The following is a 25,475-nucleotide window of genomic DNA, read 5'->3' on the forward strand; positions in this document are numbered from 1 at the left end:
TTCATCTCCTGATTATGAAGTAATACACATGCAAAAGTTTCAGAACAATTCAAGAAGGTGAAAAGTCAAATATGGAAGGCACCATAATCCCACCCCCAGAGATAAACATTTTTAACCATTCTATGTATATACTTCCAGAATTTCTACACATAAACATGTATGTTTCACACAAAAACGTGAAATATGATCATGCTGTTTTCTTCACTTAATGTCGTATCTTCTGTCCAAGATGATACATGTGAATGTATGTCATCTTTTTGCATCACCATCAATCCTCCACTGTGCTGATGTGCTATTATGTGTGTAACCAACCCCTTACGAAATCTTGTTTGATTCATGGGCAAATTTATAGTCCCCTCGGTTGTTCCTAGCTTCATATGCGTAGGTATGCATTTCACGACCTTGGCATTCAATGATGGATGCTTTACCACTCACTTGATATTAAAAATTTAATTACAGTAAAATGAATAAGAGAGTGTTTACATGCTACCACATGGGTGAAACTTGAGGCCATTATGCTGAGCGAAATGAGCCAGTTACAAAAAGACAGGTCACTTATCTGTGGTCCTAAGAGTCGTCACATTCATAGAGACAGAAAGAACTTAGTTGTCAAGGGCTGGGAGGAGTGGGGAATGGGGAACTGTTGTCCGATGGGTACAGAGTGCCAGTTTTACAAGATGAAAAGAATTCTGGAGATTAATTACACTATGTGAACACACTTAACACTACTGAGCTGAAACTTAAAAATGGTTAAAGTAGTAAATTTTATGTGATGCATATTTTACCACAACCAAAACTTCTTTAAAATGAGGGGATATTTTAAATATGACATATATTTTATTTAATAAAAAATGTAATATTTACTTCTTAGTTATATAAACACAACCCTTACCTAGCAGTTTCAATTATTTGGAAGATAATACAAAACCCGGACAAGGCTTTAGAACTCCTGAATTTTGTATATAGTTGAGGCCTTCAGACTGTACCCGGAGTCTCTTTATTCTGAATTTATAAGCAGTTCTACCAAACTCCAGTTACTTGATTTCTTAATCAATAACACACATGAAATATTTAGAAATGCGTCAAGAAGTACCGACAGCTACAGGCAGCAGACCAACAGGAGAGAGAGGGAAGGGCAGATGTCAGTACCACACACACATACGAATCCTTCCTCAAAAAATATATATATTTGACTACTGAAACCACACACCATTCTGCAATCAAATGACACAGATGCAGTCTCTCAATACATGCAATACCATCACTCAACAAATATTTCTTAATAATCACGTATGTGCCAAGAATCCATTAGGACAGTGACAGCAACAATACTTAGAAAAGGGAAATTATGTCACTGAAAGTTTATGTACAAAGGCAGAGGAGCATGTAAATACAGTGACGAATGATCAAAGTTGGGGCACTTTGAGGCATAAGCTTCAGTTATCTAGAAATTATAATTCGTAGAATGTTTCATATTTCCCAACCACCCTGGGTTCCAGTGAGACTCCGTTCACTTCTCATATATGGTTTAGTGACTTCATCTACTTCAACTTCACCCACTTTGCTCCTTTGGTAACCAAGCAATCCCTAAGCAGGTTTTTCACCAAGCATCAGGTGTGTGCACTATAGACATGAAGATATAGCTGGTTTTAAACATTTGCAACAGAGTATCTTGATTTTAACCACATTGTTTCGTTGGCTATAGCCTTGTTTCATTTGGGCATTTGTGCTGGGGACCACAGTTTATAGATTTGGGCTGTAGAAAAAGCTGATATAGACAGAAAAAAATAATGCTTGATGCACACTATGGCATTCCATGATGGAGAATTTGGGGGGTCTTCCTCTCCTCTTCTGGGGAAGCTGTAAACTATGAAAAATTGTCAATATGTCATCTAGCAGTTTACTTAACATGGGAAGATTCAGAAATGAAATTTGTGGTTTCAGCAATTGAATTCAATAGTGGAGATAAATGTTCAAGCAAAATGTGCTCATTCAAAAGCCATGATCACTGCAGTCACTCATGGGACCTCATTATTATTATTATTATTTTTTTTTTGGAGATAAAGTACTAAAATTTGGAGGGCTTCAAGTTAAACATTATTTTGGACATTACTGGATTTGCTCGCTCTGATGTGCAGAATGTTTCTGCAAACAAGACTGTGCTTGCTGGAGGGGAGAAGAGGTTCTCAGAACTGCTGTGATATTCACCTTCATCCATTAAAATACACAGAACTCCCAGAGTTAATGACTTTTTTATTGCAGTATAGATGATCTACAATGTTGTGTTAGTTCCGGGTGTACAGCAAAGTGATTCAGTTATACATTTTATATATATATTCTTTTTCATATTTTTTCCCATTACAGGTTATTACAAGCTATTGACTATAATTCCCTGTGCTATACAGGAGGTCATTTTTGTTTATCTATTTATGTATAGTAGTTTGTATCTGCTAATCCCAAACTTCTAATTTATCCCTGCCCCCGTTTCCCCTTTGGTAACCATAAGTTTGTTTTCTATGTCTGTGAGTCTCCTTCTGTTTTGTCAATAAATTCATTTGTATCAATTTTTAGATTCCACATATAAGTGATACTATATAAGATTTGTCTTTGTCTGACTTACTTCACTTAGTGTGATAATCTCCAGGTCCATCCATATTGCTGCAAATAGCATTATTTCATTCTTCTTTATGGCTGAGTAATATTCCATTGTGTATATACACTACATCTTCTTTATCCAGTCACCTGTCAATGGGCATTTAGGTCTCGCTTCCATGTCTTGGCTATTGTAAATAGTGCTGCTATGATCTGTTTTCTCCAGATATATGCCCAGGGGTGGGATTGCTGGATTACATAGTAACTCTAGTTTTTTAAGAAACCTCCATACTGTTTTCCATAATGGTTGCACCAGTTTACATTTCCACCCACAGTGAAGGAGGGTTCCCTTCTCAGAGTTAATGACTTTTGAAAAACCTGAGTGTGACTGAATATCAACATTGTGTGATGACTTAATAGCACTGCCCACCACACTGCTGCTCTCACTGGCCCTGACTGCCAAAGTCATCATATTAAAAACAGCTGCATCATTTTCCAAGTCTGTATATACATATATACACGGATGTATATGTAATTATTTTGAATTTGTCAGAAGAGCTAAACCCTTTTTAGAATTTTCTAAATACAGTCTCGCATTTGGAAAGATGTCATGTGAAAACATTGCATTTTTTTATTAAGCTATGATACTGATTACATCTCTGTCTTAAGAAGACTCATTTAAACGCACTTTTGTTGTTCTTTGTGTGGTCTTCCTTCCAAAACTAACAGTGAAGCAAGCTATCTAGACGCCTGCTCTGAACAATCAAACTCTATTTCGGCAGCAACAAAAAGATATTTTTAATATTAGGAGCAAAGCAAAGCAAATATTAGGAGAGTGTGCAAATAGAACTCAGAGAGCTCCAACAGATATCTGATGCTTAACATTTAGAAACTGAGTGACCTGAATTTCAATTGCTTTGCATTCTAAATTATGTTATTTTTGCCTACTTGCATTTTTTTATTCTAAAATACAGAATTAATAAAAATTCCATTTATCATATCTCTTTTTTTGTATTTCAACAAAACAGATATCACCATTGTGCAGAATTTACTCATCTTCTGTTCTAAAATAAAATTGCATGGATTGTAAATCTCTGTCCTCTGACCCAGTATTTCTCTCTGGTCTTTGCCTTTTCCATTCACTCTGCTTCCCAGCTCATGCATTCACTCTTCTCTTAGTTCTCCTCCCATATATCACGTTACACTCTGCCAGCTAGTGGATTTTTCCCCCAGTGCTAATCCTAAGGACTTGGTTAATTCTCACGTGGCTTTCTCCTTTATCTGCTCCTAAGATTTTATTTACTTGACTCCTGTCATCTGGTTGAGAAGAAAAATCCAGTCAATCATCAAAATGTCCAAAATATCCAAATGTTTGTTTTTCCAGAGATGCAGCTTACACGTCCTTATTTATTTTTGTAGGATGTTTCACTCCAGCTGTCATCGTGATAGTCACGTGCTTATCTCTTCACGGTCTGTCTTCAGTGCTGTGAAACATCGTATATTATTCCTGACATCTGCCTGGCTTCATTTTTAACCTTGCTGTAATTATAATCATATATTTTATATAGTGATACAATTATATAAATTACACTTACCACCAACTTTATGTATTTAGCAGCTTGTAATCTGTCTTATAGAGTCAACATTCATTGAGCATCTATGGTTTACAGTTGTAGCCCCAGTGCTATCTCAGGGTATCCTATCCTCTGAGGTTTAAAACTACTTGAATTCTTTGCATGTCATCTCAAATCCATGCAAAGTCCAAATTCTGCCCAAGATTTCTGCAAATCCCCTGAGGTCTGCATTTTCTCAGTAGCTTCTCCTTCTGATTTCCTGTGCTTGCTGAAGACTGAATCTCCCCAACATCTCAATTTCCACCACTCTTCTCCCAATCGTGGATCAGAGCAGGACAGAGAAGCCACTTGTTCAGTTTCCCCAGAATAAGGTAATTTTAAAGAACAAACTTAATTGATGATTCAGAGACAACACAGGGAACTCCACCTGCATTTGTAATGTGTTATTTCTCACTCCGAGTGGTAAGCAAAAGGGTATTTGTTAAATCGCTCTGTATACCCTTCCATGCATAATGACTCGACTCCTGCCATTCCAGTATATTTATACTCAAACAGGCCCATGATGTCACATGACGCAGCTAAAGAGACAGCATCTCCCCTGGGAGAACTGCTTCTCTCCCCAGACCTGCCCTGTGAACTCCCTCCCCTGCTGGGAACACAGAGCTGAGTAAGTGTGGCCTCCTATGGGAAACTTCATCGGGTAACAGAGAAAAGCATGTAAACAAATAATTACAAAGCAATTAGGTATGGATTATAAGAGCAGTTATGCACAACACAGAGGAGAGAGCCTCTGACAACCTAAAGGATTTAGGGACGTCGTCTTCTGGAAGGAGGTAACCTTTGAACTGCTCCCGAATGAGCCAAACTTAGCCAAGCAGAGTAACGGGTAGTGAGATGAGGGCATGCAGGCCAAAGAAGGACCATGTGGAAAAGCACAGGAATGTGGACGAGAGTGAGCGGGAGGAAGGGCCTCCGAGGCTGGGGGGGAAGAGGGACCAGACTACAAAGAGCCTCATACACCCTGCGGATGAGCATCGTGCTGATGAACAAGTAATTTTAATCAGGGAAGTGACATAATGCAATTTGGGGAATTTACTTACGGTTGGTGATTCATTCCACCTAGCCTCTATTTTTTTTAAATAAATGCTATTTTCTTATTTCATAAATAGCACAGAAAATAGTATCATAGTTTTCCAAGTGAGTCCCAGTTCCTGCTTCATGCTTGATGTGCTGAGGAGACTCTCAACGTGCAGTCTGGGGAACCCCTGACACCCAGTCTTCTAGGCTGCTTACTTCAAATGCAGATCCCAGGCCCTCAGACCTACTCTCTGAGGATGGGGTCCTGGAAAAAGCATGACTGCCAAGGGCGCCAGGTAATTAATGGATATGAAAAGTTGAAAGCTGCCATCCTAAATTTTAGTTGGAATACCATGAAATGAAAGAGAGATTTTCCTGAATTACAGTTGGATTTGAACTGGTTGCCATCAAAGAAGGATGCTAATCGTGACAAATGCAACAAAAATATCCCAAACATTTATATATATATATATATATTTTAAAAAGCAAATTCAGGGTAACAGATTCTCTTCTTATCCTTTACAGAAAGTTGTATTCATGATTTATTGGCTTATGTCCAACCCTAATCAAAATGCTCATTGGACAAGGACCTACTGTACAGCACAGGGAACTATATTCAGTTTCTTATAACATATAATGGGAAAGAATCTGAAAACAAAATATGTATGTGTATGTATGTGTATAACTGAATCACTTTGCTGTACACCTGAAACTAACACTGTAAATCAACTACATTTAATAAAAATTTTTTTAAAAAATAAAACATAACTGAAAATTTTTTTTAAAAAATGTTCATTGGACAGCATCTACTATCCTCCACTTTTAGGGAGAAGATATTTTCATAGTGGTGACCCACCTAAGCCAGGAATCGTGCCTGAGCCCAATTCAGCCATAAAGAGTTACCCTTCTCTGAGGTGAGGACCCCCCGCCAGACAAAGCTTGCAGGTTTGTGAGCCGGAGGGTTTGCATGCATCACCACCTCTAAGCATTAAGTTTGCAGTCTCTCCAAAATGCAGTCAGCTTCTGTATCTAAGGGAAAATTCAAAGTTCCGGGCTCCAGATAAAATCTGGACCAATCTCAGAATCAGTATGAGATGGATGAACTCCAAGGCCTCTTGCAGTCTGAACCTGCCATGATTTATAACAACGGGGATGGTAGGTCTCCACCACTGACAAGTGGGAGCTCAGGCCACCTCTGGATTTATCTTTATCTGCAGAGAATCGTCAGCTTAAGGTTTCTCCATCACATGTCTGAATCATTTTACTTAAAAAATTTTCCTGTGTTTATTCTGATTGTACTTTTGTTTTACTACCAGGAAGTTAAAACGAGATTGGTAGTTTTCCAAATTGGAGGAAAACATCACTTAAGATGAATTTAGAATGCTTATTCGCTTGAGAAGACAATAAATTATCAAAGTTAAAGTGTCTGTTTTTAACATGAACTTTCCTTTTTATTGTTCTGGGTGAACTTTATTTTTTTCATGTTAATTTTTAGCAAGGTAAAATATGCAGATAGTAAAATAATAATGATCATTTTTAAATACTTGTCATATTAAAGACTTAGAACAAAAGCAAAGTCCCTCTTTTGGTTCCCCTCTCCCAGGTTCCCCTCCACAGGGGCAAAAGCTTTCAGCACTTGTCGCTATTTCTTCCGTTTTTTTGCCTCTAGATTTCTGAAACACAGGCTTATAGAGTTATTTCTCAATGTGCTGATTTTGACATTATGTATTAACTGCAAGTATTAGGGGGGAACTCTTCCATGACCCTCCTCCCTCTTTTTCCTCAAGTCTTCTCAACATGCTTATAGCATAATTTTTGGTTAAATCAATAGTGTATGATCTTAGACATTTTGTTCACTGCTGAGACATTACTTTGCATGTTTGTAGACTTTCTTGGACAAACTTTTGTTTGTCCTGGTTTTAAAAGTTTCTACTGTCACCCTCAACAGTTTTCTTGCTTCCTTAGTGTCCCCTTGGGGCCCCAATCCTCCGGCTCCAGTCTGGGTCCGCTGTACCACTGTTGTCTGGGACACTTGTTCCAAGTCACGTCTTGCTCCTGGATCCCACGTCTTTCCCTTTCTTGACTTAATTCTCTTTTTTGGTAGAGCACATCTTCCTGTAGTTTCCTATGGAAGGTGCCTGGAAGGTAATATTTTTGATTCATTATACATCTGAAAGTGTGTCCTCTCAAACTCATGTACCATTTGGTGAGTAGAAAGTGTGGGTTGGAAATCGATTTCCCTCCGAATCCTGAAGACCTCATGCCATACCGCCCCTGTGGTCTTGCTGCTGACACATCCAATGCCATTTCGACCTCCACGATGTTTGTAGGTGACTCTTGCTTGTTGGTGCTGTTTACTTCTAGGATCTTTGTTCCCAGTGTTCTAGAAGGTTCTCACAATGTGCCTCAGATGTGTGTGTTTGTGAGAGAAAGACACAGTAGTAGTAAGCCCTCTCAATCTGAACACTGATTTTTTCACTTTAGAAACTTGTTCCTTGTATTTTGGTGTTTTTTTTTTGATGATTTCCTCCTCTCTAACTTTGCTCTTTTGTCTTCTGAAACGCCTATTGGACAGACACTGGACTACCTGGACTGACCGTCAAACCTTAGCGTTTTTTTCTTACTATTCATCTCTCTCCCTTTCATCCTATTTTCTGGGAGATTTCCAGAATTTCTCCTTTATTATTTCCATCAAACTTTCTATTTCACTTGGGCCCCTGTAATATTTATTACTGCCTACCAAGTCATCTTATGATTTTGCAGTTTAAAGCAGTAAACACAGATTATCTCATACATTTTCTAAGTGTCAAGAATCTGGAAGCAGCTTGGCTGGTTGGTGCGATCTCAGAATCTTCCATGGAGTTGCCGTCAAGCTGTGGACTGGGGCAGTTGTCACCTAAGACTTGACAGAGTGGGGAGATAAGCTTGAAAATAGGTCATTCACAGGATTGGTACCAGAGGCCTCAGTTCCTCAGTATATGTTATGTGTGCCTCTTTGTAAGGCTCCTTGACTTGACAGCTGGCTTCCCAAGGACAAGTAATCTGAGAGAGAGCAGGCGTCACAGTGTCTCTTCATGACTTATTCTCAGAGGTGACATAACATCTCACCTGCCTTATTCTGTCTGGTCATCCAGACCAACCTTGGCTCAGTGTGGGAGGGGACCACACAAAGGCATGAACCCCTGCACGAGGCACCACTGGGGCCATCTTGAAGGCTGGCTGCCGCAGCTCTGTCTTCCAACTTCTGTTGTTTCTTTTCTCTTTCTCCTCTATGGGTGCCCACATTTTTAGGGCTGCCCCTGTTGGCAATCTTCCATGAACCCAATGCAAATAGTGTTAAAATGGTGTTTTTTGGCTCACGCTCTCCACTCCCTGGGTACCACTTCTGAGTTGGCTTCTAGACTCCAGCTGCTTAAGGCATCAGCCCCTCCCACTGCTGTGTGTTACCGTTGCATTTTGCTCATCAGGAACATGCATCTTGGTTTTCGAGTTTGTCTGTTTTATTTTCTGGTTTTATATCTTTTCTTTTGGGGGGACAGAAAATATGTTCTATGTCCACGCAAGCATACCAGCCACTTGACTTGAAGGGTCCACTCACCACCATCTTCCAAAAAGTAATTGACACTTTTAATCCGGTTCTGTCTTCTCACCTGTTTTACTTGTGACTTGATACTTTTTTTATTCTTTATCCATCATCTTATTCTGGTTTTCAAAAGGAGAGGACATAAAGGTTATTTAGTCAATCTTTCTGGATTAACTCTCACATGAGCCTGATTTTCCTGCTTTATTCAGGCTGGGACTGCTACTTAAGCAGTGTCCATGTTTCCAGATAATGTGACATCGGAGTCTTCCCCAGAATCCAAAGAAAGCTTCCATCTGGGAAAGTGGTCTTGTCCCAGCTTCCTAATGTTCTTCCTTGGCTTTAAGGAAGGTTCACAAAGACAAAATGGATTTTCTCCTGAAAATGTCTTTCATTTCCATGATTAAGTACAAGGTTTCTAAAAACTCCTAGCAACCCTCCCAGAACCAAAGCTGAAAGATGTAAGACTTTTAAATTCACTTTAGATTGGCCACTGGTACAGTGAGCCAAGTAGCAGCTTGTGGAAGCGGTGAAGGCATATGGCCTTTCTCCACACGGACAAGAGCTAAGGGCAGCTCCCCCAGGGAGACCGGCCCCGTCTGTAGGAGCCTGCTCTGGAGAGATCACTAGAACCCTGAAGTGCTGGGTTCAGCGGTCAGTTGGCAGGGGCTCATTCACTGATTATCAAATGAAAAAGGGAGAGGTGAGTTTTGTATACAAGTTACATTTTACTTTTTAAGCAATATTATCAAAGATATTTTCTTAAAGATGTGGTCTTAAACACAGGCAAACCAAGCAAGCAAACTAAGGGGCCTCATCTCCCAACATGTGTCTCTGCCTGAAGTTTTTAAAGTTTCTACTGTTTGAAGTTTGAATTTCTCTACCATTCGTGGCATTTGTGGCAGATGTGTGTGTGTGTGTGTGTGTGTGTGATAAGCATTGGTTCTCTTGCAGATACTAACTACTGTATATAAAATAGATAAACAACAAAGTCCCACTGTACAGCACAGGGGATTATATTCAATATCTTGTAATAACCTATAAAGAAAAAGAATATGAAAAGGAATATAATGTATGTATAACTGAATTACTAAGCTGTATACCACAAATTAACACATTATAAACTGATAATATTTTAATGAAAAAATAAAATAAAATAAAACAAAATAAAAAGCATTGGTTCTTAAAAGTCATGTCAGTTACAGGATAGATTTTTTTAATTAATTTATTAGCATGCCTTATGCAATATGAGATTAACTTGCTGTCATCTTTCAAAGAGAAAACCGTGCAGCAGTGGGTCACTGAACAAACAGTGGCCTACCAGAGCGATATGGACAGAGGAGAGAGGCAGTCAGACCTAGCTGAATGCTTCACAAAGTCATGTCTGAACTGACCACGTAGATTTTCACCAGACTAAGGTGAATGAGAAAAATAAGATTTCTTTAAGAAGGAAAGTTTTCATTTTAAAGGACCATCTTGTATTCTGTGAGCATGTACTTGTTTCCTTTATAGTTTTTTTTTAATTCATTCATTTATTTTTACAGAATGATGACTGGTAGATGATAGATTCACTGTTGATTGGTGGGTGGGGAGGGTTTCATTTACTCATGGTTTTAAGTGGTCATTGTCCTTAAGAAGCAAATTGGAAATAAGACAATCCTTGTCCATTTTAAAAATTATTTTATTTTACAGCTCTAAAAAGTCCAAAACACTAGGAAATTTGGGATTAGATGATCTGCTGGGTTCTTTCAATACCCAAACTTCATAACCTTGGACTGAAGTGTGATGGAGGGGAGGTGAGGCTAATAAGGGTGGATGGGAGGAAAATAGAAAAATTCTTGTCTGACACTCAGAGGCAGAAAACCATCTCTCACTGGAGCTTGGAGCTAATAAATTCCTTAGTTTCTATCTTAATTTGTTTAGTGTAACTTTTATACCGCCACAAAAAAATATATAGAAGATAATTGACACCAGGGGTTAGCAAGCTTTTTCCATAAAGAGTCAAGAGGCAAAGTCAAGGCTATTCTATAGGTACCTATATAACAAAGGAGAAAAAACAAATACTCACAAGTATTTTAGCGATGAAATCCAAAACTTTACTTACAGGCACCAAAATTTGAAGTTCACATAATTTTCATATATTACAAACTATTGTTTTTCTTTTGATTTTTTTCAATTGTTTGAAAATACAAAAACCATTCTTAGCTTGCAGGCTGCACAAAAAGAGATGACAGACTGGATCTGACTTGTGGGCTGCAGTGTGCCAACCTCTGGTTTATGCAGCTGATTTCATGAACAACCACGTTCTGTTTATCGCTGGGATTTTATTCCATCATCGAAGCACAGGCACAGGGGGAGGGCGGGGGGTGCATATTCTCCCTCCTCCAATGCCCCAGGTGCCCGGAGGGCCAGTCAATAATGAAATATAGCTTAGAGTTGAGAATACGGCATGGGTCCAGCCACGTGGGTTCAGATTCCCCACCTCCATCCCTGACTGCCGCTAGCCTCTCCATATCCTGGTTGTCTTATCTAGAAGAATGGGCTAATAGGGCATCTGCCTCACGGAACTGTTACCAGATGTCAGGGAGATCGTGCACAGGGCAGAGAGCCCTGATGGGTGCTCCAAAAATGTTAATTACTGGTATCATTAACCTGCTTATTGAAGTTCATTTTCTCCAAAGCACCTTTTACATGGTATCTTGTACAGTCTATTAATCTTATGTAAATGGCAAAGACCTCTTAGTCCCACTGAACGCAAAACCTCTTAGGGCAAGAAGGGAAAAAAAAAAAAGAGAGAGAGAGAACCAGGAGTTAATGATTATAGGTATAAATACCACTCACTGCTTCACGCGGGACAGCCTGAACTTCCTTATCGTGTTGGTTATTCCCAAATGTACCAGGGACCTCTGACTGCCACCTTCTTTGTCAGAGCCAGTGATCTGTACGCTTGCTGTGGTCCAGAAAATCCAAAAACGGGTGGCTGGTTTAGGTGTCTAGACTAGTGATGGCTCTCTGGACAGAAAGAGGGAGTGGCAGTCGCAGTGAGATTTCTGCGCTATCCAAGTGTGGGGACAGTGGCTCCTGGGCAGGGAAGAAGGGGCCACTGCGGGAATGCGGGGCTTGGATGTCAACCTCCATCACTGGAGGGCACGCTGCCAGGGCTCATGGTCAGTTGCTTAAGGCAGACACGGATGGAGGGACCCAGCAAAGGACAGCTCATGGAGTCTGTCTGGCAGCCCGCCTGACTCCGTCAGCTCTTCTTTTCACACACAGAACTTTCGCCTCTGGCTATTGGCTGGGCAGAGGGTCAATAATCATAATGCAAAATCAACAGGGCTGCTCAGTAGAGTGTTAACCAGCTTTGAACGCTGCCAACTTCCCCTTCTGCTAAACCAGGCAGGGCTGGGGTGGGGGAGGGGAGCCTGGAGGGAGGGCTGGGAAGGCCACTTCTGTTTCACTGGGATGCATGGCAACTGGGCATGCGATGCTGGGAGAGGCGAATGAGGAAACACCCAGGCTTACTTGGAAACTGTTTCCTGGCCTGTTAATGAACAATAAAAAATGTATGTGCTTAATCCCATCCCTTATTAGCTTGAGGAGTAAAAGGATAATTTTTATACTGCCTGCCAGGGCTGGAGGGGTGTAATTGTGAGACAGAGTTCCTCCCTGCAGACTAGTAAACATCCTAAGCCCTCAGCTCAGGAGCATTTAAATAGCAATATTAAGTTAATCAATTAGTAATAGCCCACCTGATTGATAGCTCTCTGTAACAGCTGTAGGGGAGGAAAAAGTTTTTCTAGACCTTCTTAGAATTCCTGGCTGGGTCTGAAAATTAAACTGACAAAAACAGAGTAACAGGAGAAAAGCATACACATTCAAGAAAATTTTTTTACATGTGCATGGGAGCCTTGGAAAGAGAATGAAGACCCAAAGAGGTGATAAGAGGAGGCAGCATTTAGACCTTTTAGACAAAGAAACAATACATTTGTGAAGAATTGATAAGACAAAGGTTGTGGGGTGTTAAATGCTGAAAAAGTAACTGGGAGATAAGGGCTAATTTCACAGGGTTTGTCTGCAGATTCCTCTAGTGCCATCTCTGGGCTGAGAAGATTCTGTTTGAATGTAGGCAGAAAAGGGGGAGTTTTTTCTGCATTTAATGATTCTTTTTCATTTCTGTTTGTTTCTTTTTATTCTGTTTTTAAATTTTTATTTATTTAACCCTTAGTGAAGGTGATGGGGATTGAATCCAGGACCTTGTGCACGCCAAGCTCGTGCTCTATCACTGAGCTATAACCCCACCCTCATTTAGTGCTTGTTCATTGCCTTCAGCTCAGAATAATTTGTGTATCAATGAGGTGAATTTGGGGGAGATGTGTACTGGTTTTCTTCACAGCCCTCAGTAGGCATCTTATGTACATGTCTAAGTGCTTTACCAGTGTTAGTACATTTGACCCCACTTTACAGGTGTGAAAACTGAGGCACTGGGAATTACCTCAAGTCAGGTAGCTTGGCAGAGCTGTGATTTAAACCCAGGAAGTTTGCCCTGGAGCTGGTACCCTTAACCCCTCTGCCACATTGCCCAGAACAGAAGGCGATGTACAGGAAGTACATGGACGATACTTGGGTGATACATGGGTGATACACAGGCAATTCATGGGTGATACATGAACGATACACAGGCACCACAGGCATTGAAACAGAGAAAAGTGCGAGAGCTGACCGATCAGCATTCCCAAAAGTGCTGGCTCCTTTTGTAACATAATCGATTTGCCACATTTCATTTAGAAGCTTCAAGTCCCATTGGGATTTCAAACCCCAATGTTTATTTTATTAAACAAATAAAACAAATTGTTTCTAGGCTCATGTACAAATCATATTTGGTTAATCAACTAATATAGTTCGTGTACTCTAAGACAACTGTTTAACAAGTACCACTTAATTCATTTGCAGTTTAACAAAAATACTTTTTAGTCTCTCCTACTGTGGTCCAGGACTGGTACTTCAGCACCGGACAAACAGCTGCAGGAGGATATGTCAGGGAAGGTGGTGGCTAGTTCAGACTGATGGAAAAACATATCAGACGTCAGCGTGTGTGTCCTTAGGTACGAGGTGGTGCAGCAACAAAGGAGACAGGGACAGCTCCCAGTGACTGGGTATCTTACAGAGCACAGCGCACTCCGCAGGCACCCTGGTGACAACTAGATATTAATATCTTCCTTTCCAGGTGCAGTAACTTGGAAGGATTAAGTAATTTGTCCAAAGCTCCAAATAGTAGCTGGCAAATCTGGAAATAGATTCCATACAGATCTGGCTGTAGGCCTGTGGTTTCTGGACTTCTTAACCTTTTAGAATTCTCTACTCTCAAAGTTTATTTTGCATTCTAAGTAAGGTCATAAAAAAATGAATGTGACTGCTAAATGAATGGGTCTCACAAGTTTAACTGTTTAATATGCAACAGTGCTAAAACATCATGTAATCTTGGACGACTTCCTGATGTGTTAATGGTTATTGAGGGCAGGGGAAGAAAACCCATAAAGTCATTGTTAAGAGCTTTCTGCTCATGACAAATGATTTCTTACTTCATTAAGGTATATGGAAACTAAGAGGTACTTTACTGTTGGAAGAGGAAAAACCATTAAAATGTTGTTTAAGAAATATCCATCATTATGATTTTATGAGTGTATGAGTTAGTACTATTTGGCCATACTGGTTTTTAAGTGCATTAGCATTTGAATACTAATTAATGGTTATATTCCATTAATACAATCATGGTGTTTCAAAAGCGATTCCAAAAAAAAAAAAAAAGAATCAGACTCAACAAAAGTGAAAACATGGCCACTGTCATCTTTTAGCCAAAAAACATATTTAAAATATTGAATTATGAATATATATTTGAAAAGATAAAAATTTATTTAAAGAAAAGGCACACAATTTAGAGAAATGAATGTCTTGAGTCTGGGGCTACTGTTGTCATCATCCAGAAACAGCGAGGTGCCTGATTTCACATGGCCCCGTGCAGGGCTCTCTGCAGTCCTTGCTGAACATCTGCCAGAGCTGCCCTGACTCTAAGTTTGAGTTTATTCATTCAGGCGGAGGGATCATCCACATGTCAGCAAAATCGTCATGTCCTCTGAAGTCCTCGTCAGTCCAATTGTGCAGATATATAGGCAGGCCACATCTTGCCAATTCAACTGAAAATTAAAGTTGGAACCGTTTTGGACCAGTTCTGCACACCTGGGCACAGAAACATAGCCCTAGACGTGGCTCTGAAGTCTCGCCAACGGGGCTGATCACCTACATGTGGCTGACACGGCAGATGAGTGGATAGTACAATAGACTCTCTCTCAGTGACTCTCCTTTTGACTGACAGCCCGACTGACCAGAGCTCTCCAGACCTTCTATGCAGCAGACCAGCTGATGCCCACTGCCTGCTGCCCCCTGGTGACCCACAGGCTTTCCTAGCACACCAACATACACCCGCTCCATGGTGGAGTTTTATGATTGCCAAGAGTTAGTGGTTTCTGCCAGTTGTGCTTATTATTATAACAAAGTAATTTAATTAAATATTAAATAGCAAATTGCTTAAATACAAATGCATAAAAAGACATATCTCTGTGAAATCTATGTTGGAGGATTTGATACAAATAAAATTGATAGAAAAACTGCTATTCACTTAAGCATGGCTGAGAAAACATTTAAAAAGTTAGACAGAAACATGGATTCATATCTGGAAGGACTTTGTACTCAGAATGCTCCACAGGCATCTTTAAGCAATCGGCCAGTTTCAAAAAAACCAAAACTGGAAATTACTGGCAGTGTTTTTAAGGGTATGACTTAGCAAGAACGATGCCATAGAGTTCTGAACAGCAGCCCATTCCCAAAGGAAAGACCTTGGCTCTATTTCACAAGAGTGAAGAATTGGTGTGCATTTATATGTTTTAAGTTAAAATAAAATGCCTAAAGTGTTTATGTATCTGTTTAATTTTTATTGAAGTATAGTCAATTTACAATGTTATGTTAATTTCTGGTGTACAGCATAGTGATTCAGTTAAACATATATGCGTATATTTCTTTTCATATTCTTTTCCATTATAGGCTATTACAACATATTGAATATAGTTCCCTGAGCTACACAGTAAGACATTGTTGTTTATCTATTTTATATATAGTAGTTAGTAGCTGCAAATCCAGAACTCCCAACTTATCCTTATATCCGCCCCCCCTTTTCCCCTGGTAACCACAAGTTTGTTTTCTATGCCTGTGAGTCTGTTTCTGTTTTATAATTAAGTTTATTTGTGCCATTTTTTTAGATTCCACATATAAGTAACATCACATATTATTTTTCTCTTTCTGGCTTATTTCACTCAGTATGACAATCTCCAGGTCCATCCATGTTGGTACAAATAGCATTATTTTATTCTTTTATGGCTGAGTAGTATTCCATTTATATACAGACCACAAGTTCTTTATCCAGTCACCTGTCGATGGACATTTAGGTTGCTTCCATGTCTTGGCTATTATTTGTTTTTGATTCCTGGCTTTCACTAACTTTTCCAACTAACCAACCAACTGGCTTCAAACTACCAATTAGGGCTCATATGAAAACAATGAAACCAAATACAAGCAAAAGCTAAATATGTCACCCCTGAAAGTTCAAGATCCAAACTCAGGGACAGTAATGTAAAAAATCAGGTACCGTAGTTTTGATGACAAAGAACAGGGATCACAGGTGCTGTGGGTGGAGATAGGAGGCCAGTCCCCAGGCAGGAGGGGATTCAAGGGAACAAGCGTTCACATGCAGAGTCCCACACGGAACTCCAGATGCAGCCGGGTGAGCCCTAAAGCTTCTTGGACCTGTGACAGTCACTCGTTAAGATCGGACCTCATGTGTTGATTACAGGTGAAATCAGTGATTAAAACCAGGCCTCTCGTATGAAATAAAAGATTTGTTAACAATGAAACAGCTTTTTGTTTTCTAATGGTCATCAAGGGCCTTGTAAGGGTCAAGATCTTATTTAAAAACTAGTATAACTTGAAGTTATTGTATCAGTGTTGATTTCTTAGGTTGGAAAATTACGCTGTAATTAGATAATGATATACTCTTGTTTTGGGGACATGCGTGCAAAAGTATTAGGGGTGAAGTGCCATGCATGGTGTCCAAGGTCTACTTTTGAATGGTTTGGCAAGAAAGTGTGTGTGTGTGTGTGTGTGTGTGTGTGTGTGTGTGTGTTTGTGTAGAGAGAGAGGGAGACAAATAAGAAATTCAGTGAGTGGCCGGGACATGATGTTAACAATTGGTAAACCTAGAGAAGATATAGAGGTATTTATTGGCCTGTTTTTCAGTTCTTCTGAGGGTTTAAAATTTTTCCAAAAAATTTTTATATTGAAACTACTAACAACTGGTTAGCCTTGTGTTAATTTTAACATGTATTAAAATAGCCAAGCTTGTAGTTTCGTTCTTATTCCAGCCATAACTGTTCATAGCTCATATACGGAGAGTCTGTACACATTTATATAAAAAACATCTTAGTCACGGTAGTCCACCAATAGCCACATACATCATATGTCTTGAAATTCCAGGACCAATGTGGATATGAACCGATCCCAGGGGTCCATCTACTCATTGACCCATTCAATCAGTCCACAAGCATTTGTTCAGGAATATTATATACCAGGGTTGCCAGTGTGAACAAGATTGGACAACCCTTCTCTCCTGGGGCTTAGGGTCATCAAGGAAAATATACATTAAACATATAACAGCGAGTGGTCCATGGAGTCATTTAGAAGGGGGATCTGATCTAGCTCGGAGGAGTTCAGCAAACATTTATTTACTCAAGCTAAGACTGAAAGATTCCCAAGAGTATATAGTGACTATGACTTCTACTCCAAGAAATGAAATTAAGATGGCCTCTATGCACCTTCTTAAGGGTTAGAGGATTGCCAATTTGCCTCCTCCTACCTGTGGTCCAGAGATGCTCAGCATCCAGGTATTGTGTGGTGTCTGGGAGGCAGAGGAGTCAGAGATGCTCACGGTCTCCGTGAAACAGTGGCCGCCATGCTGTGTAAGCCTGGGCACCAGGTCCTTGCCCAGGTCAAGTCCAGCTTCCTCGCCCCAGTATCTGGTCCCCTGGGGTGTAGGGCTCGGCCTTTCCTTTCTGAGTCCCTGCTGTCTCCTCCAGACGCCGTGTGGGAGCAGCATGCTGGTCCCTCCACTCTTGGGACCAACCTCAACAGGTCCTTATGCCTCCAGCAACAAAAGCTAGGAGAAATCTTGTCTTCGGGCAGCTTTTGCTTTCAGCCCAGGGGCAAGAGCATCCTTAAAGTGAGGCGCACACAAACCTGCCTCCTTTCTTGGAATGAGAGGGGAAAAGGCATCACCAGCAAAAAGCAGGTGTGCAAACTAGTGTCTCAAATGGCCTAGTGTTCAGGAATCTGTAGAGAATTAGTTCTATCCTACAGACTGGGGTTTTAGGTGTTGGTTCAGATTGTGGTATCAGAATTGCCCAAGGGGGCTATCACAGATTCCTGAGATGCATCTCCAGGGTTTTTTGACTCAATGGCTGTAGGGTGGGGCCAGGAGTTTGCATTTCTGGCAAGTTTCTAGGTGATGCTGAGTGAGGCTGCTGGTCTGGAAATCCACACGTGGAGAACCAATGAATATAAATATACCAGATGAGAACACTAAATTTAGTAGATATTTAGTATACTTAAATTTGTGATTGAAATGAACACAAAAGCTTCAAAACTTAGAAAAACAAGGTTAAAATAATTAAGTCAGATATGACTTAATGACCCCAAGCATCTAGGAGGGAAAGTGGGAACATTTAGTCTTCCAAAAAAAATACCAAATAGCCAACTCTTGGGGACAATATAGACTTTCCTTTTCAATGAATTACTTTCCATTCATATAAATTGTGCTGCGTGTAAATGTGGTGAGGGTCAGTGGTGAGTGTGTGAACATTACTGTGGACTTCACTTTCTTGAATAACAGCATTGCTTACTACCGCCCTAGGCTTAGAAAATCTATTAAATTAAAGATATTTTTGTTTGTCTATTTTTATTGGATTGCACAAACAGGGTCCCCACTTTGAGACTATCTGAGGCAATTTCTTTTTACTTTTCCCACCAACCAGCATGTCTCCTAGCCTTTCCCTGCCTCTGCTGTCAATGAATTTTTTTTTTCCTGGGGGAAACAAGCTAATTTTTAGTTAATATTAACACATACCCCAAAGAAGATAAATATATAGCCATAGAATGTGGGCCAAAAAAATTTTAAATACAGTATTTGAAATGATTTCTCTCTTCATTCCTCTCTGCTGGCAGAAAGGAATTAAAAAATTGACCTATGTTAGAGCTGGCGTGCTCATAGGTGTGAAAGCTGTGGTTGTAAGTCTGTCAAAGTGACTAGTTAAATGGGTAAGAGCTCTCAAGTTCACAGCTAAATTTTTGGTTTTGTTTTTTAATTAGAAAAAACATTTTGATATGAGCATCAGTGAATTAGTTTGTTCTTTAAAACATCATAGGTTCTGATGATCTTTTCTCAGTCTTGAACATTATTTCAGGAAAAGAAAACCTTAGAATTACCTATAGAAAATATCACCATTTATCTTTTGTACAGCACAGGGAACTATGTTCAATATCTTGTAATAACCTTTAGTGGAAAAAAACATGAGGAAAATATATGCATGTATATGCATGACTGGGACATTGTGCTGTACACCAGAGATTGACATATTGTAATTTAATTACACTTTAATTTTAAAAAAAGCCACTCAATATACACAAATATATATAAGTTCATTTTGTTGAATCCAAGAAATTTGCAAACATTCGAGCACTTCCTACCCACGACAATGGCAATTTCAGTTTAACTACATATTGTTCTGAAAAAGGGGATAGCTGACTTGGTCTTTTCCATAAATGAATTAGTTGAAATTCTTAAATACAATAAAAGTGATGCACACTCATCTGACAGTTCTCCTATATACATCTCACTTTGTTTTTTCTACTTTTTTGTGGGGGAGGTAATTAGGTTTACTTATTTATTTTTAATGGAGGTACTGGGGATTGAACCCAGGACCTTGTGCCTGCTAAGTGTGCACTCTACCGCTTGAGCTGTACCCTCCCCTCCATCTCACTTTTCTACTCTATTTCTATTGCTAAATGTCTTACAGCATCACAGGGCTCCTGATAAATAGTGTTCGATGCTCAAAGAACAGAAAAACACGTTTGTTTTTGTTCTGTCAGTCGGGATTCATTAAGCTGTTTTTAAACAAAACCCTTTCTCTTTCTCTCTTTCTAGGGCTGTGTCTGTAAAGACAAAGGCCAGTGTTTCTGTGATGCGGCCAAAGGGGAGAAGGTAAAAACAAAACCTTAATTCTGCTTCTTTTCTCCGCAGAGCTCACCAAGGAATTCACATCCTTCTTTCACTCGCAGCAGAAAGATCAGCAGTATGATATTCCATTCCCCACATCCAATTTTAAAGTAATTGTATATAAACATTAACCTAGGGTGGGGGAGAAAGGAAGCTTCAGATAATTTGTGGAAATACGGGCAGTTGCTGTAACTCTTGGTCTGTAAAGGAAAAAAAGAAAAAGCTTATGAGAATGCCTCCAGATGTATACCCTAATTACATTGTTGCTAAACACAGGGGAACACTGAAAACAACTTGATTCGCTCACTTGGACATAAAATAAACATTGAAACCCGCAGATTTTGTCCTCAGGCACTGATGCAAGGGCGCCCCCTGGTGAAGCATCTTGCAGCAGCACTCTAGCCGAGGCAAAAATTCAGCGAGAGGAAGTGGCTCCATTGCAGAATCCAAGTAAAAAATGAGTGCCGTGAAATCTCATTAATTCGCTCCATTAACTTGCAATTTGCGATAATTAAGACAGAGGCAGAACTAAAGTTTTTCCTTTGTTTCAAAACCCTTTTCTCAGATATGCTAATGAATTGCTTAACAATACTGAAAGGTGACTGCTTAAAAAATATTTTTAAAGGAATATACTTTCAGCTCTTTAGACGAAGTAATTTACATACAATTTTATATGCTAATTATAATAATTACTATATCTATTTTAAATTATTCTATGACTCATGTGTAGTTTGATTTAGAGTTTTCCCTGAAGCTATGAATGTAGTGTATTCAGATCCATGCTGGAAAGCTAGGGTTCATTCTTGCATTCAAGAAGCATGTATTGAATCCCCACTTCGTGTGAGACGCTGTTCAAGGTGTGTGAAGGTAACGGAGCATTGAGAGGGGCCTAGCACATTCTTTTATTTCTTTTTTTACTGAGTGTTTGTGCAAACGCTGACCTGACCTCTCATTTAAAAAATCTGATTTGTTAATTGTGTAAGTAGCTTGACGGAATCTGCCGTGGCCTTTGCTGTTAAGGGGTAATCCCAGGGAGATTGTTGGCAGAACCATGTCACTCATTGGGCCTAAATGCCTTTCGCTCACTCGGATCCCTGGGGGCTTTCCCATATATCATCTCTTAACTATTTTGCTCACACTTTTGGTTTTGTCATTCTTGATACCTCTCCTGTGTCTCCTACACGAATAGCGCCTTGAATTCCTAATTCCTGTGTAATCAAGAAAGGACGAAAGCTCATAGCCTGTGCGCTGTTCTTTCAAGGTGCAGAGCAGTTCTGCACACTCCCCAAATGCACTCTTGTGTCTGATCTCCACTCTCTGTCCATCCCCCCAAAAAACACACTCCATCAACCTCCATCTGTCTAACTGGGGTTTCCCCTCAGTTCTTGATTCCCTCTCCCTTACTCTCTGCTCTGTAGAGTGCTGCCATTTGGGTAAAAGTAGGATTTCTACGAGACCAAGGGCAAACACTTTCAAGCCTACAGACAAATAGTAACAGCTAGAACTTTCCAGTTACTGTTACATGTACTACTGAGTGCTGTTTTTTTTTTTTTTTTTAAATCCAAGGAAAAATATGCACAATGTTATCATTTAAGGCATAAAGAAAAGAAAGCAATGGATATGGGTGTGTTTATTCCTGGGCCTTGCTGTTCTGTGTTTATCATCTTGTTTTGGTTTTAACAGGGAGAGAAAGGCTTTCCAGGGCCTCCTGGTCCTCCTGGCCAGAAGGGATTCCCAGGTCCTGAAGGCCTGCCTGGACCGCAGGGACCCAAGGTATGTCAGACAGTGAGCTTGAAAAACCCCCAGTCCGCTTAGCCTTCTTTATGCCTCCGCCAGGGCTGCTGAGAACCTGGAGAGAAATCCACACCTCAGCGGGTAGGTGGTCGCTGCGGCAAATTCCTGCTCCGGTCTTTGCTGGGTCTTCCCAGCTGCACAACTGCATCTTATGTGAAAAGGATGCAAGTAACTATCATTATCTTCCAGCTCACCCTCCTCCTCCTCTCTGATCTTCACAGCTTCCACACCTGCATGGAAGGATTAGTTCTTCTTACTTTCCAATCAGGACCCGTTCCTCTGCCTGTCTCCTAGTCATCGGGATTCCCACTAGAACCGGCTTCCAAGGGTGTGTCCTCTTTCTCAGACATTCTAACTTCCCTTTCGATGTGAGTTTTTCTCTCTCGGTCCTTAAGCATGAAAATATTCCCCAGACCGATAGAAAACTTCCTGTAGATCTTTTAGGTCCTATAACCAAACCATTGCCATTGTTCCCTCTGTCTTTCCTATCTCTGTCAAGCTTCTTTCAAAAACAAAATAACTAACCATGCTGGTTGTGGTTCATCTCTATTCACTCCTCAGTCAGTGATAATTTGCCTTCTGCCCCCTCTCCCGAAAACCCATGACCTCCAGATCACCTATGAACTCCAAAAAGCCCAGGCTGAAGGAGGCTCTGTGTCTTTACCTGACCTGGACCCCTCAGCTTTGTTTCAGACTGTGGGGATCACTCTCTTCCCCCTGAAACATGTGTCTTTGTGTCTGGAATCCTCCTTTCTTTGCTTCCCTTCTCCCCCCCTCCTCTTCTCTTAAGCATCACGCATCCTAAGGTTCTTACCAGAGCCTACCGCCTTTCACACCCAGCACACACTTTTATCCTAAAGTCTGTGAGACAACAAAGGGCTTTGTTGAAATAAATGCCCTAGAGGATTTGCTAAAAGCTGCATAACCACTGGATTTGCTGATGCCTCTTTCCTGCTGTGGACTTAAGCCTGGGCTCTCACGCACCCACTGGGCCCCTCCCCAGCTGCTGGCCTCCAGGAAGCTGTGAACTAACGCATAAGTTATGAAAGATAATTATAATTGATCCCCACAGAGCCTTTTTACATTCCATAAGTAATGTATAGAATATTTAAATAGTAACCAAAGGCAACATTTCCTGGGAGTTTATCGTCAGTCAGGCATTGGGACATTTCTTCTTGACTGTATCTCATTTACGGCTCACCTGGACCCCGTCAGTCATGACTACGGGGACCTATGTTATTATCTCCATCTTAGGGATGAGGAAACTGACACTCAGAGCACTTAAGTAATTAGTCCTGGGTTACACAGCTAATAGGCGGCAAAAATCCGAGTTCAAATCTGGTTTTATATGATGCCAGAATCAAACACCTGTAACCAAGGAAACTAAGACTATATCTACAGCTTCCAAGTAAAACTGCAAAAACGTATTGTTTTCCAGGAATTCTACCACGTTGTTGTGTTTGTGTATACGTTCTGTTCCTTCATTTCTTCTTTTAATCTGAATTTTGAAAAAGTCTTTTGGATTCTGGACATTTAGTGTTTGATTTCAGACATGTTCAAGGTCGGAACATTTTGGGTATGGACTCAGATTTCCCTCCATTTCACTGATAGAAGGAATTTGCCACTTCAGCCCTGGACTTAAGATCAGCCTCATGCCAACTCCTTCCTTTTTGTTTTGTTCTCTATATCCCACTCTGCTTGTTTCCTTAGCATTTCTTTAAAGAAGCCAGAGATAAATTAAAATTATAGCTGTAAAAGCTATATGGTGCTTAGTATGGGTTACATGATGAGCAGGTGTTCCATAAAGTCAGTCCAGAAAATCATTGGACCATGTTGTCATAAATTCATAGATTACAGTGTCATGAGTTCATATATATTAAAGCTTACAGACATAGCCACACATGATCATCTGATCCAAGGCAGACAATGAGAGAATATTCAAACGTGACCAAAAAGATTTTTCAGGTTTATAAATGTCATATCTTAATTTTAGATATTTTCTGCATGAGAAAATGTCTAATGGGGAAGTAAAACCTGCCAGTCACTCTTCTGCCTCCTACAGATGACAAACAGCAGCCAGCAGAAGAGAGAAACGTGGTTGGGCGCCCAGGAATTCAAAATTCGCACTTTTAGGAGAGTGATGGAGACGTTAGCTACCTTGATTGTGGTGGTGGTTTCGTGGTTGTGCACATCTCAAAGTTCATCAGATTGTACATCTGAAATATGTGTCGTTTACTGTACAGGAATCACACCATCATAAAGCTGTTGAAAAAAACTGAGGGAAAATAAATATAATAATTTAATAAAAAAAATACAACAACAACAAAAAAGATAAAAGAAAAGAAAGGCTGGCTTTGGCCTTGATGGTCCAGTCTGTAACAACCCTTCTCTCAAATAATCCGAAATACCGAAACGTATTGAAACTCTCAGGAATGATGAAAAGTTTTTGGACAATGGAACTTTTACACCAAGTGGCCCAGTTAAAACAGTTTTGTGTGAGGCAATTCTCTAAGAAGCAGGCCCTCAAAATGTACGCATTATGTGCTCAAAGCAAGTTTCTCTCTGGGCCAGGCAGTCCTTATTTGTGGCCACCAGGCACGTTTGGTTAATAAAGTATTTCTCGTGCACAGAAATACTGGCTGCCCTTCCCGTCCGTTGCAATTGTGTCATTCATCCTTATCAGCCCTCGGCAGGCAGCTGTCTGGCTAATGTGGGGCTTTCACAGCAGCCGTCTCAGACACTAATGTGAACAAGAATCATCATCAAATCTTGTTGAAATGCAAATTCTGAATCAATAGGTCTGGGAGGTGGGGGAGACCAGCGATGCTGCGTTTCTAACAAGCTCCCAGACGGTGCTACTGTTGGACCCCCCACTTCGAGTAGCAAGGGTTTGAATGGATTTTTGTTTGTCCTTTCTGATAAATACTATAGCTCCAATGAAACAAGCAAGCAATTGAACCGTGTTAACAATGAAATCATCACAACCGCAAAACTGTTTGGCATGTGAATAAAACTGGGACCTTTAATTTATGGGCTTATTAGTGCCAAATAATGGTCACAGCGCTTACCTTTTGTTTTTTCATTTGGATTTAGGGCTCCCCAGGACTTCCAGGACTCACTGGTCCCAAAGGCGTGAGGGTTAGTAGTCCAAACAGTCTCTCGTGGTTCTTTGATGAAAATTCATTTTTTTTTTAAAAAAAAGAAGAACTCTGCCCTGTTAAATGTCACAAAGGAGTGCGCTGTGTATGATACACTCGTATAGGTGAAGTTCAAGAGCAGGTAAAACGAGTCTATAATGGTAGAAGTCAAAATAGTGGTTCTTATGTCAGGGGTAAGTATTAATTGACTGGGAGAAGGCATGGGGGAACCATCTGGGGTGGTGGAGAGGTCCTGTGTCTGGATGGGGTGGAGATATTACCAAATATATGCATATGCCCATATGTGAGCATTCCTCAATCTGTTTGCGGAAGATTGGAGCGCTTTA

At 40.3% G+C, this 25,475-nt stretch overlaps 1 protein-coding gene across 3 annotated transcripts in view; it reads left to right on the forward strand.

The window, feature by feature from the left end:
* COL4A3 (collagen type IV alpha 3 chain) overlaps positions 1-25,475 on the forward strand; it is a 133,683-nt gene that overhangs the window by 40,876 nt on the left and 67,332 nt on the right. For all 3 annotated transcript variants that reach the window (XM_074364411.1, XM_074364412.1, XM_045511972.2), the window contains exons 2-4: positions 20,126-20,182; positions 21,881-21,970; positions 25,085-25,129. In XM_074364411.1, coding sequence (XP_074220512.1) covers positions 20,126-20,182; positions 21,881-21,970; positions 25,085-25,129 — 192 coding nt within the window. The remainder of the gene's footprint in view (positions 1-20,125; positions 20,183-21,880; positions 21,971-25,084; positions 25,130-25,475) is intronic.

Source organism: Camelus bactrianus, chromosome 5, assembly GCF_048773025.1.
Source record: "Camelus bactrianus isolate YW-2024 breed Bactrian camel chromosome 5, ASM4877302v1, whole genome shotgun sequence".
Classification (NCBI taxonomy): domain Eukaryota; kingdom Metazoa; phylum Chordata; class Mammalia; order Artiodactyla; family Camelidae; genus Camelus; species Camelus bactrianus.